General features: G+C 36.9%; 1 protein-coding gene across 1 annotated transcript in view; it reads left to right on the top strand.

The window, feature by feature from the left end:
* The window catches only part of valopa (vertebrate ancient long opsin a), a 38,272-nt gene extending 25,673 nt beyond the window's left edge, over positions 1 to 12,599 (top strand). Inside the window, exons 4-5 of the mRNA XM_033979584.2 lie at positions 1,920 to 2,153; positions 12,375 to 12,599. Coding sequence (XP_033835475.1) covers positions 1,920 to 2,153; positions 12,375 to 12,599 — 459 coding nt within the window. The remainder of the gene's footprint in view (positions 1 to 1,919; positions 2,154 to 12,374) is intronic.
* The last annotated feature ends 1,011 nt before the right edge of the window (positions 12,600 to 13,610 follow it).

The following is a 13,610-nucleotide window of genomic DNA, read 5'->3' as shown; positions in this document are numbered from 1 at the left end:
GAAGATGAATGAACATAACCAAGTGCATGTTTTTTTAGTGCATTTAACAAACTAGAAGAATACATCAAACTGTTTCATTGGTCAATATTATTCATCCACAGCTTATACAAGCTCCATATTTACATGTGCTTTTTAACTGCTCTAAAGGATCACAACATATCTACTAAATCACAACTGTGATGCTAAAAGTTTTTGCTAAACCACTGCCCCTGCAAAGCTAATATCACATAAACCTATTTTAATAATCAAAACAGTGAATCAAATGTGAAATGTATTGCATAAACAAGTTTCTTTCACCTAAACAAGCCACACAATTGTAGTGCTGGGACAGAATAATTTGGTAATATATACAAAAAAATATATTGATACAGCAGCCCACGATATCGATACTGTATCATTAAATTAAATGATATGATATTTCGATATTTTTGCACACCCCTACCAATCACTCACCACAGCAAAAAATCTTGATAGGACTCTTAAAAAAATTATATACTTGTAACCCCTATCCAACCCATGTGAAAACGAAATGACTGCTTTTACAAACAGTGACTACCCCCTCACACTCAGCCCCTCCAGTGTTTAGTTTAAGACTTCATGGTGATATTTAGCAAAGGTCAAAGTTGGGGGTTGACTCTATAGTTCATGAACCACCAGTGTAAGATTCCCCAGTCCTCAGGCACAGCAGAGGCCTGTAATCAGAAAGCACTGGTCTACGGCACTTTAAATAAACAGTGGAATATGCTGCTGCAGGCTCAGATCTGTCATGGAAATGGCTAATCTGATTGGACGATTCTAACAAAGCAATAGTCTATCTTTGAAAGTGTCCATGGAAGACTTTTGTGGAACAGTTTGTGGAAAATTGTGACAACTGTAAAATAGCACGGCTCGACCCCAAAAGTCTTATCTTTTCAAAACACAGAAAATAATAAATATATCTGTGATCTGTGTGTTATTGGCAGTTATATTTGATGTAGGCCATGGTATTCTTGTTGACTATATAGTATTTTGTTATGGTTAAAGTTTCTATAGAGGAAAACTGCACTAAAACTGTAAAAAGTCAATTAATCAAATAAGCAGAAGGGACAAGTGGTGACAAGGTCCAAGTTCCTAATGAAACAGTCTGAAAAGAATTGATTCAAATCACCGAGTCCCAGACCAAACAAGCTAAAAGTCCAAGGAACGAGTCGCTCCTCTGTGCATGTGGGAGACAGTCTTGGATACAGTGTAACTTATGTGCAGTTTATAGTTCATTATTTTTACCAAGTGAATGAGAATGAATGACTTGCCAATCTGTATAAGATTAATAATTAGTTTCAATATTATTGTTTATCGTCTATATTTACTTCAGCTATATACGAACTTCCAAATTTGTTATTGTGACAGGCCTAGGGCCAATAGATGGAAATTTACTCATGGTTACGGTCTTACAGGGTGTATCTCCTGTATGTTCATCATCATGCACCGGTTACACCAAATAAACCAAAATAAAATCTAAAATCTCGCATCGACCACATTGTGAGTAAGTTTTCCAGCCCATAACAACATTATCTGTGACGCTACAAGATCACAGAATAAAAGAAAGATATTTAAAAATAAATTAGATTATCAGATGCAAAAAAGATAATTGATGAAAGAAGAAATACTGTATGATACTTTTGCAGTTCTGTGTTTGTCTAGAGTCTAGACAAACACAGAACTGTGTAACACAAATGTAAGAACTGTCTAGAGTCTAGACAGTTCTAACCTTAACTGACACATGTGTGAAATTAGAATGAATAAATGAAAGGATTATAGAAAAAGAAAGAAAAAATAAAGATATTAATTTCTGTCAACACCACTCACCCCTTCATATAAATTAAAAAAAGCTGTTTATGAATTAATATATAAAGCAGTCCTAACACATTCGTCTTCCCCAGGTGTCCCACGGGCGTCTGGCCACAGCGAGGAAGCCCGAGCGTCAGGTGACCCGGATGGTGATCGTGATGATCGTGGCATTTATGGTGGGCTGGACTCCTTATGCGGTCTTCTCCATCCTGGTCACCATCCACCCCACCATCGAGTTAGACCCACGCCTCGCCTCTATCCCAGCATTCTTTTCCAAAACTGCAGCCGTGTACAACCCCATCATCTACGTCTTCATGAACAAACAGGTCAGACTCAAACAACAGAACACAGTTAATAGGGCCGCAATAATTACTGAATGATCTGGGGGAAAATTATATTTTTGCTTTTTTTTTTTTTTAATCAAGCATTAGATTTGCGATTTGTGTTTTAATAATAGGATTCTGTTCACAGTTTGGCAAAGGAGAAATGACAAAAAGACAATATGAACTAACAAACTAATGTAAGAATCACATTTCAGAACATATTTGTACAGATCTAAACTACAGGGTTAGCAGTTTTTATGCACAATAAGATAAGATATTTGTTTCTGAAGGAATATATGGTACTTCAAAAATGTTTGCCTTTGCAGTTTGCCAATTCCGTCTATTCAAATTGCAAATCCTATGCTTGCAGTGAAATGTCATTATGATGAGATAAGGCCAACATCAGAGAATTAGAAAGACAATTACGCCCTTTTCTAGGTATTACTTCAACTTAACCTTTTTAAGTTGATTTTTTTTATTTTTTTATTGTGCAATGTACCTCCAATTACTGAGATTTAAACAACATTTTAATGACCTCCTCTAAGTACCTGATTCTCAAACTGCAAAAGGAGGAAGTAGTAGTTCCTCACTCTCACAAACCCTTTAGTACATCAGTAATTTACAAATTCACAATTCGCAAACATTCTTTTAGGGTGGCCTTAAAACTTTTTTCAGTCAACGAAGTGAAACTATGGTTAACCGCAATGCAGTCAAGCAGAGCACTCTTTCTTCCAGGTTTACGAAAGATAAAATACTTTCATTATTTTGTCACAAATACCAGGATTTACCATATACTCTGGAGAAAAACACAAAATGTACTTATTTACAAAAGTGCTCCAGCTTGAAAGTGTAAAGAAGTCATTGTTGTGTAACCGTTTACCTTTAAAGTTTTCACAACATACATTTTGAATTAAATATTTAGTTTTTAGTAACATTTTTTGCTTGATAGTTTCCTTACATAATAACTGACTAAGAGTTAGTGTTGTCACGATACTAGCATTTCAAACTCTATTTCAATACAAAAAAATACACTAGACTAGATTCAGAACAGATTCCGGCTCTTTATTTACACAATAGACTGTAATTTTCAACATTAAATCATAGCACTTTCCTTTATATTCGCATGTGGCCTTATATCTGTGTAATCCCTCAGTCGTCCAGGTATGTTCCATAGTGGTCCATGGGTGTATACTAGTCTATGTCTTATAGTTGCTCTGATACAGCTCAAGCTTCTGTCCTGTAAATGTGACTTTTTTTAGTATCACTACATGCTCAAATGAACTGAAACTTGTATCGAAACGAGAAAGACTTATTAAGAAATTACCTTGGAGCTGCTTTGAGGAAACCATAATGCACTCTATTTGAACTGGTCTGAGACTCCAGCACATTGTACACAGCGTTGTTGTTGTATGTTAGCATGTGCTTTAATAATGCATGCGGTATAAATAAATGAAATGTGAGTCAGCTGTGCACAATTGTCTGTTAAAAAATACATCAGGAGGACGGTATAGATATGTACAGCCACATGACATTCAGACATGAGATTGACTTTGTTTAATTTCACATCCAGGTCATGTCTCCTGTCTTTACTTGTGTAACTTTGTGTGGGAGTCTGGGAATGACTTGATATTTACTCTGGGGTGTCCAAACGTCATGTGTTATTTTAACTTCTGTAAGGCATATTTGAACCTTTTCTTCAACCATAGCAGAGTGTACTGTGGTCATAATGCAAAATGGAAGTAGTTAAAATTCACGGTCAATTTCAATAGTAAGTTAATGTTTTTTAATTTATACTAGTGTGTCTAAAACTGTGGTACATAGGCTGCCTCAGGTGCTATGTGACGTCCGGGCAGTTTTAGTATTTGTATATAAAAACGAATGTATAAGTGTTTTTGGGTTTTGGGTTAAGCATTTTTTTAAAACTACCTTATCCATGGTTTAGTGTCATTTTAGACCTGGTTTAGCTCTAATTTAAGATGGTATAGCCCGGATTTAGATCTGGTGGTACTCAGAAAGCCAAATAATAGGTAGTACTTGGTGTGAAAAGTCTGCTTTTTAATGTTTTTTATACCACAATAATAGTTTTAGACCCTATAATGCAATTTTGAACAGAAGGTAAATGGTAGCTTATAGTCTCATACTTGTTCCGATATTCATTTGCTTCAGTCTCCTGTTATAGGCACCTGTTATTTGTAATCCCTCAGTTGTCCAGATATGATCCATAGCAAAAGAAAATTCAGGTCGGTTGACAGAATCAGATTTATCTATTGTTATATTGAACCCATGGTCTGTAGGACTGCAGTGATAATGGTCAGGGGTTAGCCAGGTCAGCAGCTCCACTTGAAACAAGTGCAGCTCTCAGCACCTCTTAAGTGATGGACACACATATTTAATTTAGCCCCATCCACTGTCCTGCCATATGTGTCTTCACTACTGTAGTATTTTGTTTTGTCTGGCCATTTGGTCACACAGTGAGTTGCTGCTTTGATGCCTTGACTTGTTAACACACAAACAACACTTCTGCACAATGAACTCAAACAGAATGCCATTTCTTATCTTTTAGCTATACTTGACCCACAGCTATTTTATTTACTAAGGCAAAGTCATAATTTGTGAAATTAAGAAGCAGGTATACAGGTATTTGAGCAAAAATTTACTTCTGTTCTGTCTGCATCTAATTATATTGTCTGAGAATCAGGAAGTTGTTAGCATACAAGTGCTAGTTGGTAGTATTAACGTGATGGCAAAAAGTTGTGAACGTTTCTAAACTCATCGTTGTGAAGGATTCTGGGAATGCATAAGGCAAGTGAGGAATAACACTGATTTACTACAAATCATTTAGAGTGAACTAAAGTCAGGTACAATGCTTTAATGATAGTTATATTGAAATCAGAGATATACTTTTCTTGTTTTAAATTAAAGTGTCAGATTCTTGTCATGATGCTCTTAAAAATAAAGAAGAACCATGATTGGTATTGATTTAGTGTTTTTAAACCTTCATTTTGATACAGTTAGGTCATTTGTAATAATATATTATTATTATTATTATTAGTTTAATGAACATAAACAATACAGACTTTTAATCAGTGCCACTTAACACAAAACTGTCAGATTTCTAAGTCTCAACTCTGCTCTGAACCACATGCTTTTACTGACAGAGGATTAACTATATAGACCTCTCTATTTAAAAATAACAACCATATATTTTCTATATTTTTCATTCATTCTTTCTGATCATGGTCCCTCTGGTTACTCACAATAGATATTGTGGTTTGCATTTAATTTAAATAATCTTAAAAGTCCAGAAATCAGATAATAATGAGACTTTGATGTGCATGTAAACAAAGCCATTGACCATAACAGTTGACTGAATCTCAGTCTCTTTAAATCTGATTAATTGCACAGCTCTACAATAGATGCGTATTGTAAAGTTGCGTGACTCTTGACTTCATCCTGACCAGATCCGTCCTGTCCTTTAAAAGCCTTTCTTGTGTTACATTTATGTGCATTATGTGCCTACTCTTTGTCCCTGCGCTGAACCAAAACACCATGTTCCTCTCCTATAAGAGAGTGTCAGTCTGCCAGGGCTCATTACAGCAGACAGCCCTGTATGTCCACCCACACACATGTATAGAGCGTGTGTATTTTCAAGTGGTCCAAAAGTGGGTAGAGGGGGGTTACATGTACTTTGATGCTTCACTGCGTAAGTTTTTGAACATAGACTATTTTCAAGAGCAGTTTTACTACGTATCTCATATCTCCTACTGATATTTTTCATGAAAAACACTTTTACTTTAAGATAATTTTGACTTCAGTGCCACACATATTTTAAGTATTCCATGCATTTGTAAATTTTATAATAAGTACTACGGCTGCATGTTATGAGAAAAAGATGTTCGATATTATTGGAACATTTTAATATACTTTTTAGCAAAATAAGTTCAGTGAAATTACAACAAAAATGCACCTCCCTTAGTCAAACTGGATCCAAATAAAATAAAAAAAAAACTAAAAACAAAAACAAAACTTTAACAGAGACAAAACCAAGACCAACCCAAGTCTAAGATAGGAATTTTCACTAAGGCCTTTCTCCTCTGTGGGCGGGGCTTATAGTTAAGGAATCAAAGGCCATTTTTCAATTCCCAGCGTGCGAACTCTGTACTCGTGCACTCTCGGGTACAGACTTGTGGGTGCAGACTTGGAGAATGGACTTGAAGAGTTGACGAGCACAGACTCTGCTTTCTCAGCTTAATAGACCATATGAAAAATGCACCATGTTAAGAAATGACGGCAGCGAGCACACGGTCGTGCTGATCGGCCACAGGTGTGCTATGTGAAGGACAAGGCTTGTCCTTGCAGGACGGCGATTTCCGGTGAACTTGTCAAGAAGCGGACTTTGAATTAGAACAGAACTTGGGGTGCAGAGGGTGAAGGTTCTCAAGTCCACAAGCTCACAAGTCTGCACAAGTATTTGAATTGAGAAACGGCCAAAGAGATAATGTTTTAATTAGGCTTGGTTCCCTATAGTATTTCCTATTTGTTACTAAGTTCAATCAACTCACTTAGGATCGATTGCTTAGGCCTTAACATCTTGGAACGTTGCTGTCAAAATGTTCACTGCAAATTTGACAAAAAATTAAGGGGACACTAGCAGAAAGGAGCAGATAGTGAGTGAATGAGTTAGATTTTATTTTTTTAATTTAAATGTAAAAAGACAGATGAAACTTGCGAATCATGAGTTTATGTTTATGTATGTATATTTTCCTCAGAATATGACATTGAAATAACATTACTCTTCTGTTTTGTCCCTGCTGTTTTGGTCCATGTTTACACAGCAGGCGTCCATTTCCATCTCTCTCTCCTTTGCGCTCGTCGACAAGTTAAAGTGGGTCAAGCCAGTGTCAATAGACTGGGGTGGGAGGTAATTAGTGACATGTACAGCACTCTTATTAAAACCACTGCTTATGGACATCAGCTGACCAGGCATTTGATCTGTGTTACATAATAGTGTAGTATAGGCTCTCCGGGGGATTTACAGCCTGCTACTGCTGCTTGTAATTCAAATGAAAACAGCTGGATTTGGATTCAAAAGGTCAAGGGAGAGACAGGGAATACATTGTCATTTTTATACATAGGTTTCTTATTTAGGAAAACACAATATCCATAAACATTTACACATCTTTTTTCTATAAATACATTTTAGAATTTCTATAAATATCTATTTTTTTACTGTCTTAACAATATGAAAACTTGTTCATTTTGTTTGCATCGGTTCAAAGTTATTCCCAATTATTTATAAGTCCTTTTGTATAAGCGCTAACAACAACTAGCATGCTAACAGTATACTTCCTGATTCTCAGACAATAAAGCACACAGGTCTCATTTTACCTAAAGAGCTATTTTTACAATATTTCTGTACTGGAGCAAAAATAATAATAATTCAAGTACTATATTTGTAGTATTTCAAATAACCATCATAGACCTTATGCGCTGAATAAAATGCTTTTAAAACACACAAGATTCCTATTGCATTTTGTCACCATGTTTGTCTTTTTCAACTTAATGTTCCGCAGTGTGGCATCAAATTGATCTGACTTGCATTTATTCAAATACTGGTGTTTTTATTGCTAAAATAAATCTTGAAAAATGTGCATCATTAGTGTGAGCGGGGTCGCCTCTCCACAGATGTGACCTGTAAATTGGCTTGTGGCAGCGCCTTCTTGCATCCATGGAGATAGAATGCCATACTGTGACACATTCAAGCCAAAACAATAACATGTCCATAGAGGCGAGCAGGTGTCGGACCCTCCATCAGAAAAGTTACATAGTGCAGCTTTAAACAGCGTCTCAAAACCACACGTTATACATTATATTTTTAAAGGAAAAATCTCACTTGTATCACTTAAATCTCATTTGGACAGGAGCAGGCCTTCTTCAAACTCAATGTGAAAAGGTGAGTGCGTTGGCTAAAAATAACCTGTAATGAAATTAAGTCAGCGCCGACAAGCTTTACTAAACACACCTAACACGTGCTGTTCCCACCGGAGCAAGAGGAGGGGGGTGCTATTGATCTGAACTTAAAGACATGCCCTTAATAACACTCAACTTTTACACACAAAGTTAAGGACGTGAATAAGTTTTGTTCAGGTGACATTGCAACATTCAAGAATCTCTCTAGTTTAAACTGCAGACAGGTCAGAGCTCTGTGGTGGAGTTTGCTGTTTAACTGTCAGACTGCAGATGTGTTGACCTGGTTTATGGTTAATATCTCTGTAATTTCTGGGCCTGAAACATGAAGCAAAAGTTGGCATGACGTTCAATGTCTTCTCTGTCAGTATAAATAAACAAAAGTGATTTTTTTTTTTTCCACAATAGCTTCAGAAAGTGGTGCCATTATTCAACCCCAAACCTGGTGTTGTTGTCACTTGAAAGAACTTGAAACTATAAGATTAATATTATAGTTTCAAGTTCTTTCAAGTGACAACAACACCAGGTTTGAAAGAACTTGAAACTATAAGATTAATATTGCAAGTTTGTGGACCCAATCCCTACAACTAATGATAAGGTTCAATTGTAGGTCATAAGTTTGGGTATTTCTTTCAAAAACTGTAAATGTGTCACACTGCCCTCCATTTGAAATTGCTGATTGCTAACAACTATTCCATTATCAACCTTTTTACTATATTAATCGTATTTCTAGAAATATTATGGCTTCATTGCTTACATTTATCTTAAAAAAAAATCTGTATAAATATCATGACCTGATTTAAAATGAGAAATGCCTGTGTGGCCAAAGTAGCTCTGGTGTTTTCTATTCATAAATACAAGTTGAATATAGTGTAATAACATGCAAATGCTATCTCTATGCAACACACTTAATCTATGTTGGCAACTGGGTCACGCTAACAGCAAATGTGCTACCAGCTATAACCTTGTGTAGTTTTAAAGCCTCCCAGGTGCATTTGTGTGTCTACTGTGTGTAATCTGCATTTGTGTGGTATAATGTGTTTGACAGTGGGTTATATATTTACACGGTCAGGAAAAAAATTGATTGCTATAATAATCAGATAACAAAATAATTAGATTTGTGATCATCAAAAACACCTGGTGCCATGAGTTTAATTATTTTCTCATTTAATTTTTTCACATTTTAATTTTCGTCTTTGCCACATTTGCCTTTTTTGAATAATTGTCTTTGTCAAAACCTGCACAGGTGTGATCAATCAGAAGAAATCAGATTACTCACATGACATTACATTTCAATAATCTGATAACGCCAGAAATCAGATAATGATCAGATTTTGGTGTGCATGTAAACATAGCCACTGACATCCATGCATTTAATATTACTCCAAAAGTTTTACAGGGATCATGAGTTACTTTACTTATGGTGATCTCAAGGTTTTGAAGAGGCAGTTTACGTGTGACCACAATATATACTCTGTAATAATATCTGAACAAATCGATGACTGTAGCTAATAGCATGTAGCTTTCTCAGCCTGAGGCTTTTTTATTTTCAGTGTACAGTTAATCAATAATCTAGTGTTTGCAACTGTCAAAGCACAATTTGTCATCTTTGAACGGTCACTGCTTTCGTCCTTAAGAAATATGTAATTTACCACTAGTCTTTTTCTCATATAGTTTTGTATTTCTTACCCTGACTCTAACCATTCTCTATTTTCATGAAACAAATACTGATAGCTCTTGTCAATATTTGTATGTAATAACTCCAGGTGGAATACTGTGTTAAGTGGACCCTCCAGCGTGTTGAGTGACCATTGCAATGGGTCAAGTACTGAGAGTGCAACCCTCCACCAAGGCTTTTGACCCTATTTCACATTGGGAGTGTTACATTTGACATATAGTCAGCCTTTTTCTATGTCAAGGGTAAATGATTTGTCCAGTGGTGAGTATGTAAGCCCCTTATCTCACAAATACATGATTGTCCTTATGCCTCGTTTCTCATGGTTCAAACAACCTACCAACTTAAAGCTCCATTGTGTGACTTTCGTGAGAACTTCCACCTTCTCGTTCTCGTGGAGAGATTCTTTTGCCTGGAATGTTCCAGTTGGCATTAAACGGCCTCTAGATGTTTTTTCCATGTCTTTGAGCAAAATGTGTCTTTTCCCAGTACAGACATATCGTATAAGCAGCTCTTCAGGTCAAAATAAGTCTGCTGTGTTCTACATCTAATTATGAACTGTTGTATTGCCCCAGAATCAGGAACTGCACATTTAGCATGCTAGTTGTTGTTAGCTTTACCGTGATAGCAAAACCTAGCTGTGTAAAATGCTTATAAACTCATTGCTGTGAATAAATAGGACACTGGGAATGCATGAGGTAAGTGAGGGATAAGTTTGAACCACTGCAAACTGTTTAAAATGAATTAGTTCTGTTTCACATTTTCAGACAGTAATTATCAGGTACAGCACCTTAATCTAGCTTGCGTTTATTTAATTATTGGTGACTCCACTGTTGCCCCCCCAACTTTCAATATGTAACTGACTTTAAAAAATTTGCTATTTTCAAGTTTTAAGCAATTCATAGTGATAAATTGGTTCCTTTAACTTGCTAAAATTTGTCAAAATATGTTTCACTGTAATTTGTAGTTTTTACACTGTCTTTTTCTCTTCTAATTTGTCTACCCATGCTATCTCGCACTATAAAATCATAACATCTGTGTCTTTGTAAACCAGGGCACGACTGGATAATATCATTTCAAAGGACAAACACACTGCTGCTCTCGTTGCCATTAACGTGACATTTTATAACCTATTTCTCTGCAGGATTGGCTTCACGGCTTTGTTTTCCTAGTATCTTAAGATAGGTGTTACACAAGTGCCACTACAACAATTACGGACATAGTTATGTACTGTTAGCAGATCTGTTATGACGTTAGCGGCTATTGGCACACTTAGAAAGCATTAGTGGCGTGAGTTAGTTACGTTTGTAGGGGTCACAAGAGGTCAGGAGCTATGCAGGATCTGTCCCGAGGGTTTCACAGATAAGGTGCTACCGAGCCAAAAAGAGGTCAATTAGAGGTTTTAATGTGGAGAACAATGAGTGTGTTGTTGTTGTTGTTGTTGCTAAAAGAAGCTAAAATAACTTTCCAGGAAAAACAGGCCCATTGCTTTAGTGGCGGAGGTCAGCGCGGACAATAACATTAAGGGGTTGGTAGTAGGTTTTTATCTATCTGCCATTGAGAATATAGTGCGCTTAGCTGTGGCTTTAAAGCTACCATCTGCAAGCTTATTTGATTTTATTTTCACCAGTAGATGGCAGATGTGAGACCTGTTCCTCCCTCCCTCTCCCCTCATTTGCGCCCTCTGTTAGGACAAAGCTGGCACACTACCAGACTGCAGTAACGTAGATAGCATTTAGTGGTGATATGTGAGAATACAACAGGGGCGGGTCGGCCAATCGGTGTTTCATAGCTGGTTTTCAGATTCTAAAATGTGACAGACAAATTCCCCTATTGCTTACATTATACTTTGCAACGAAATACTCAATAGAAATCATCAGGTTCAACAATTGAGAATTTACCTTTTATTGACTAGATCCAAGAAATTACTGTAGTACAACCATAGACTGTATAAAGACGTGGACTAAATGAGTGTCACCCATAGCGTTCGGCTTCAGTCACATGAAGCTCATCGAGGCTAACGGTTATAGGGGCTAATTTGAAGCCAGGCTCCATATTTGGAATTCTGACTGCAAGTATCATAGCAACCAAACAGCCAATCTGGAGTGAAGCTGTTGAAGGTAACACCCCTTCCCGCTCACTGCTGCAGGCGCTTAGCAACACTGTCAGTCAAACCTGTTGCTAACGCTAGTGGGAGCAACCTCCACGCTAACATTTTAAAACCAAAATGACGAGCTTGACAGCAGCATTTAAGGAGAAAGGGGTGACAGTTTTCTAATGTAAAGTGAATTGGAGCCATAGTCGAGGGAGAAAAAAGTGCAGCCCATGATCACTTCCTATTTGGAACGGGGAGGCGAGCAGGTTAGTCCATTTATATATACAGTCTGTGAGTACAACTAAAACATAATTTTAACTATATTCATTTTATCTGCTCCCCATCTTTATAAAATAATATTGCCCAACAGCAATTAGTCAACTACAGCCCTACAAACCTGGGCAAGTGTGAACACAGCCTATAAATAATCATTATTTTGATACATTTTGTCTCTAATCTCCATCTATCTCTTCTCTCTTGTCTCCAGTTCAGGAAGTGCCTCATTCAGCTCTTCACCGGATCCATTTCGGACAACTTCAACCAGACTTCGGAGAGACCAGGCATCACTGCGGAGAGCCAGACAGGAGAAATGTCCGCCATCGCTGCTCGGATCCCTGTCGGAACCAGCTCCCAGAAATCTGATGACTCCCCGACCGAGTGTGGTTCATTTGCTCAACTGCCCATCCCCGAAAACAAAGTGTGTCCCATGTAACAGCCAAGCTCTTCTGATCTACTCCAGTGTGGTCCTAATGTTCATCTTTCTGGTAACACTTTATAATAACTACACCTTAATTAGCCTTAATAAAAACATGAACAATGAGTTAATTTATAATAAGCAAATTGTTTATTAAGAATAATTGAGGTTTAAAGCTACCATCAGTAATTAATCTGGCTGTCCCGAACGTGTTGCATTTTCATATACCACCACTAGACGCTATCTACGTTCTTCTGTCTCATAGTGTGCCAGCTTTGGTGTGACAGAAAAAGACCAGAGAGCACAGGTGAGTCTGGACAAAGGCCCGATGAGGGGGCAGGTTTCACAGCTACCCTCTACTGGAAATGGTTTAGAGTTAGATGTAGGGTTCAGGTACTACTTTATTGTTTCTAAGCCTGAATCATTCTTAATAAACTGTATGTTAATTGTGAATTAAAGCTTTGTTTATGTTTAAGTAAGGCTAATTAAGGTGTCATTATTATAAAGTAATACCATTGTGTTTATTTTTAGGAGATGGAAATTCTGGTTTCTATGGAAGCCCGTTTCCGCCATGAAAAAAAAAATAAAAGCTCCACAGAAAGTCGAAATTACGAGTTTTAAACTCGTAATTAGGAGTTTTAAAACTCGTAATTAGGAGTTTAAAACTCGTAATTAGGACTTTTAAAACTACTAATTATGAGTTTAAAACTCGTAATTATGAGTTTTAAAACTACTAATTATGAGTTTAAAACTCGTAATTAGGACTTTTAAAAGTATGAATTATGAGTTTATAACTCGTAATTTTGGGAATGTAACATTTACAAAAAGTGAACCTTATCAATTTTGATTAAATGAATTTGGTATTTTAATAATTTCCTCAATAAACCAGCGGGGTTGTGACCAGCTAGCACTCTGCTCAGACCAGGAAAACGAGCGCTCACAGACACAGAGCACAGCTCATGAGTGGTCAGAACAGCACTCAGGGCCCACTGATTTGTTCAAGACGCCAGAAACTTTACTGGAGCTTAA

Source organism: Periophthalmus magnuspinnatus, chromosome 15, assembly GCF_009829125.3.
Source record: "Periophthalmus magnuspinnatus isolate fPerMag1 chromosome 15, fPerMag1.2.pri, whole genome shotgun sequence".
Taxonomy (NCBI): domain Eukaryota; kingdom Metazoa; phylum Chordata; class Actinopteri; order Gobiiformes; family Gobiidae; genus Periophthalmus; species Periophthalmus magnuspinnatus.
Note: the sequence above shows the minus strand (reverse complement) of the source record. Positions and strands in the feature narration are given on the sequence as shown.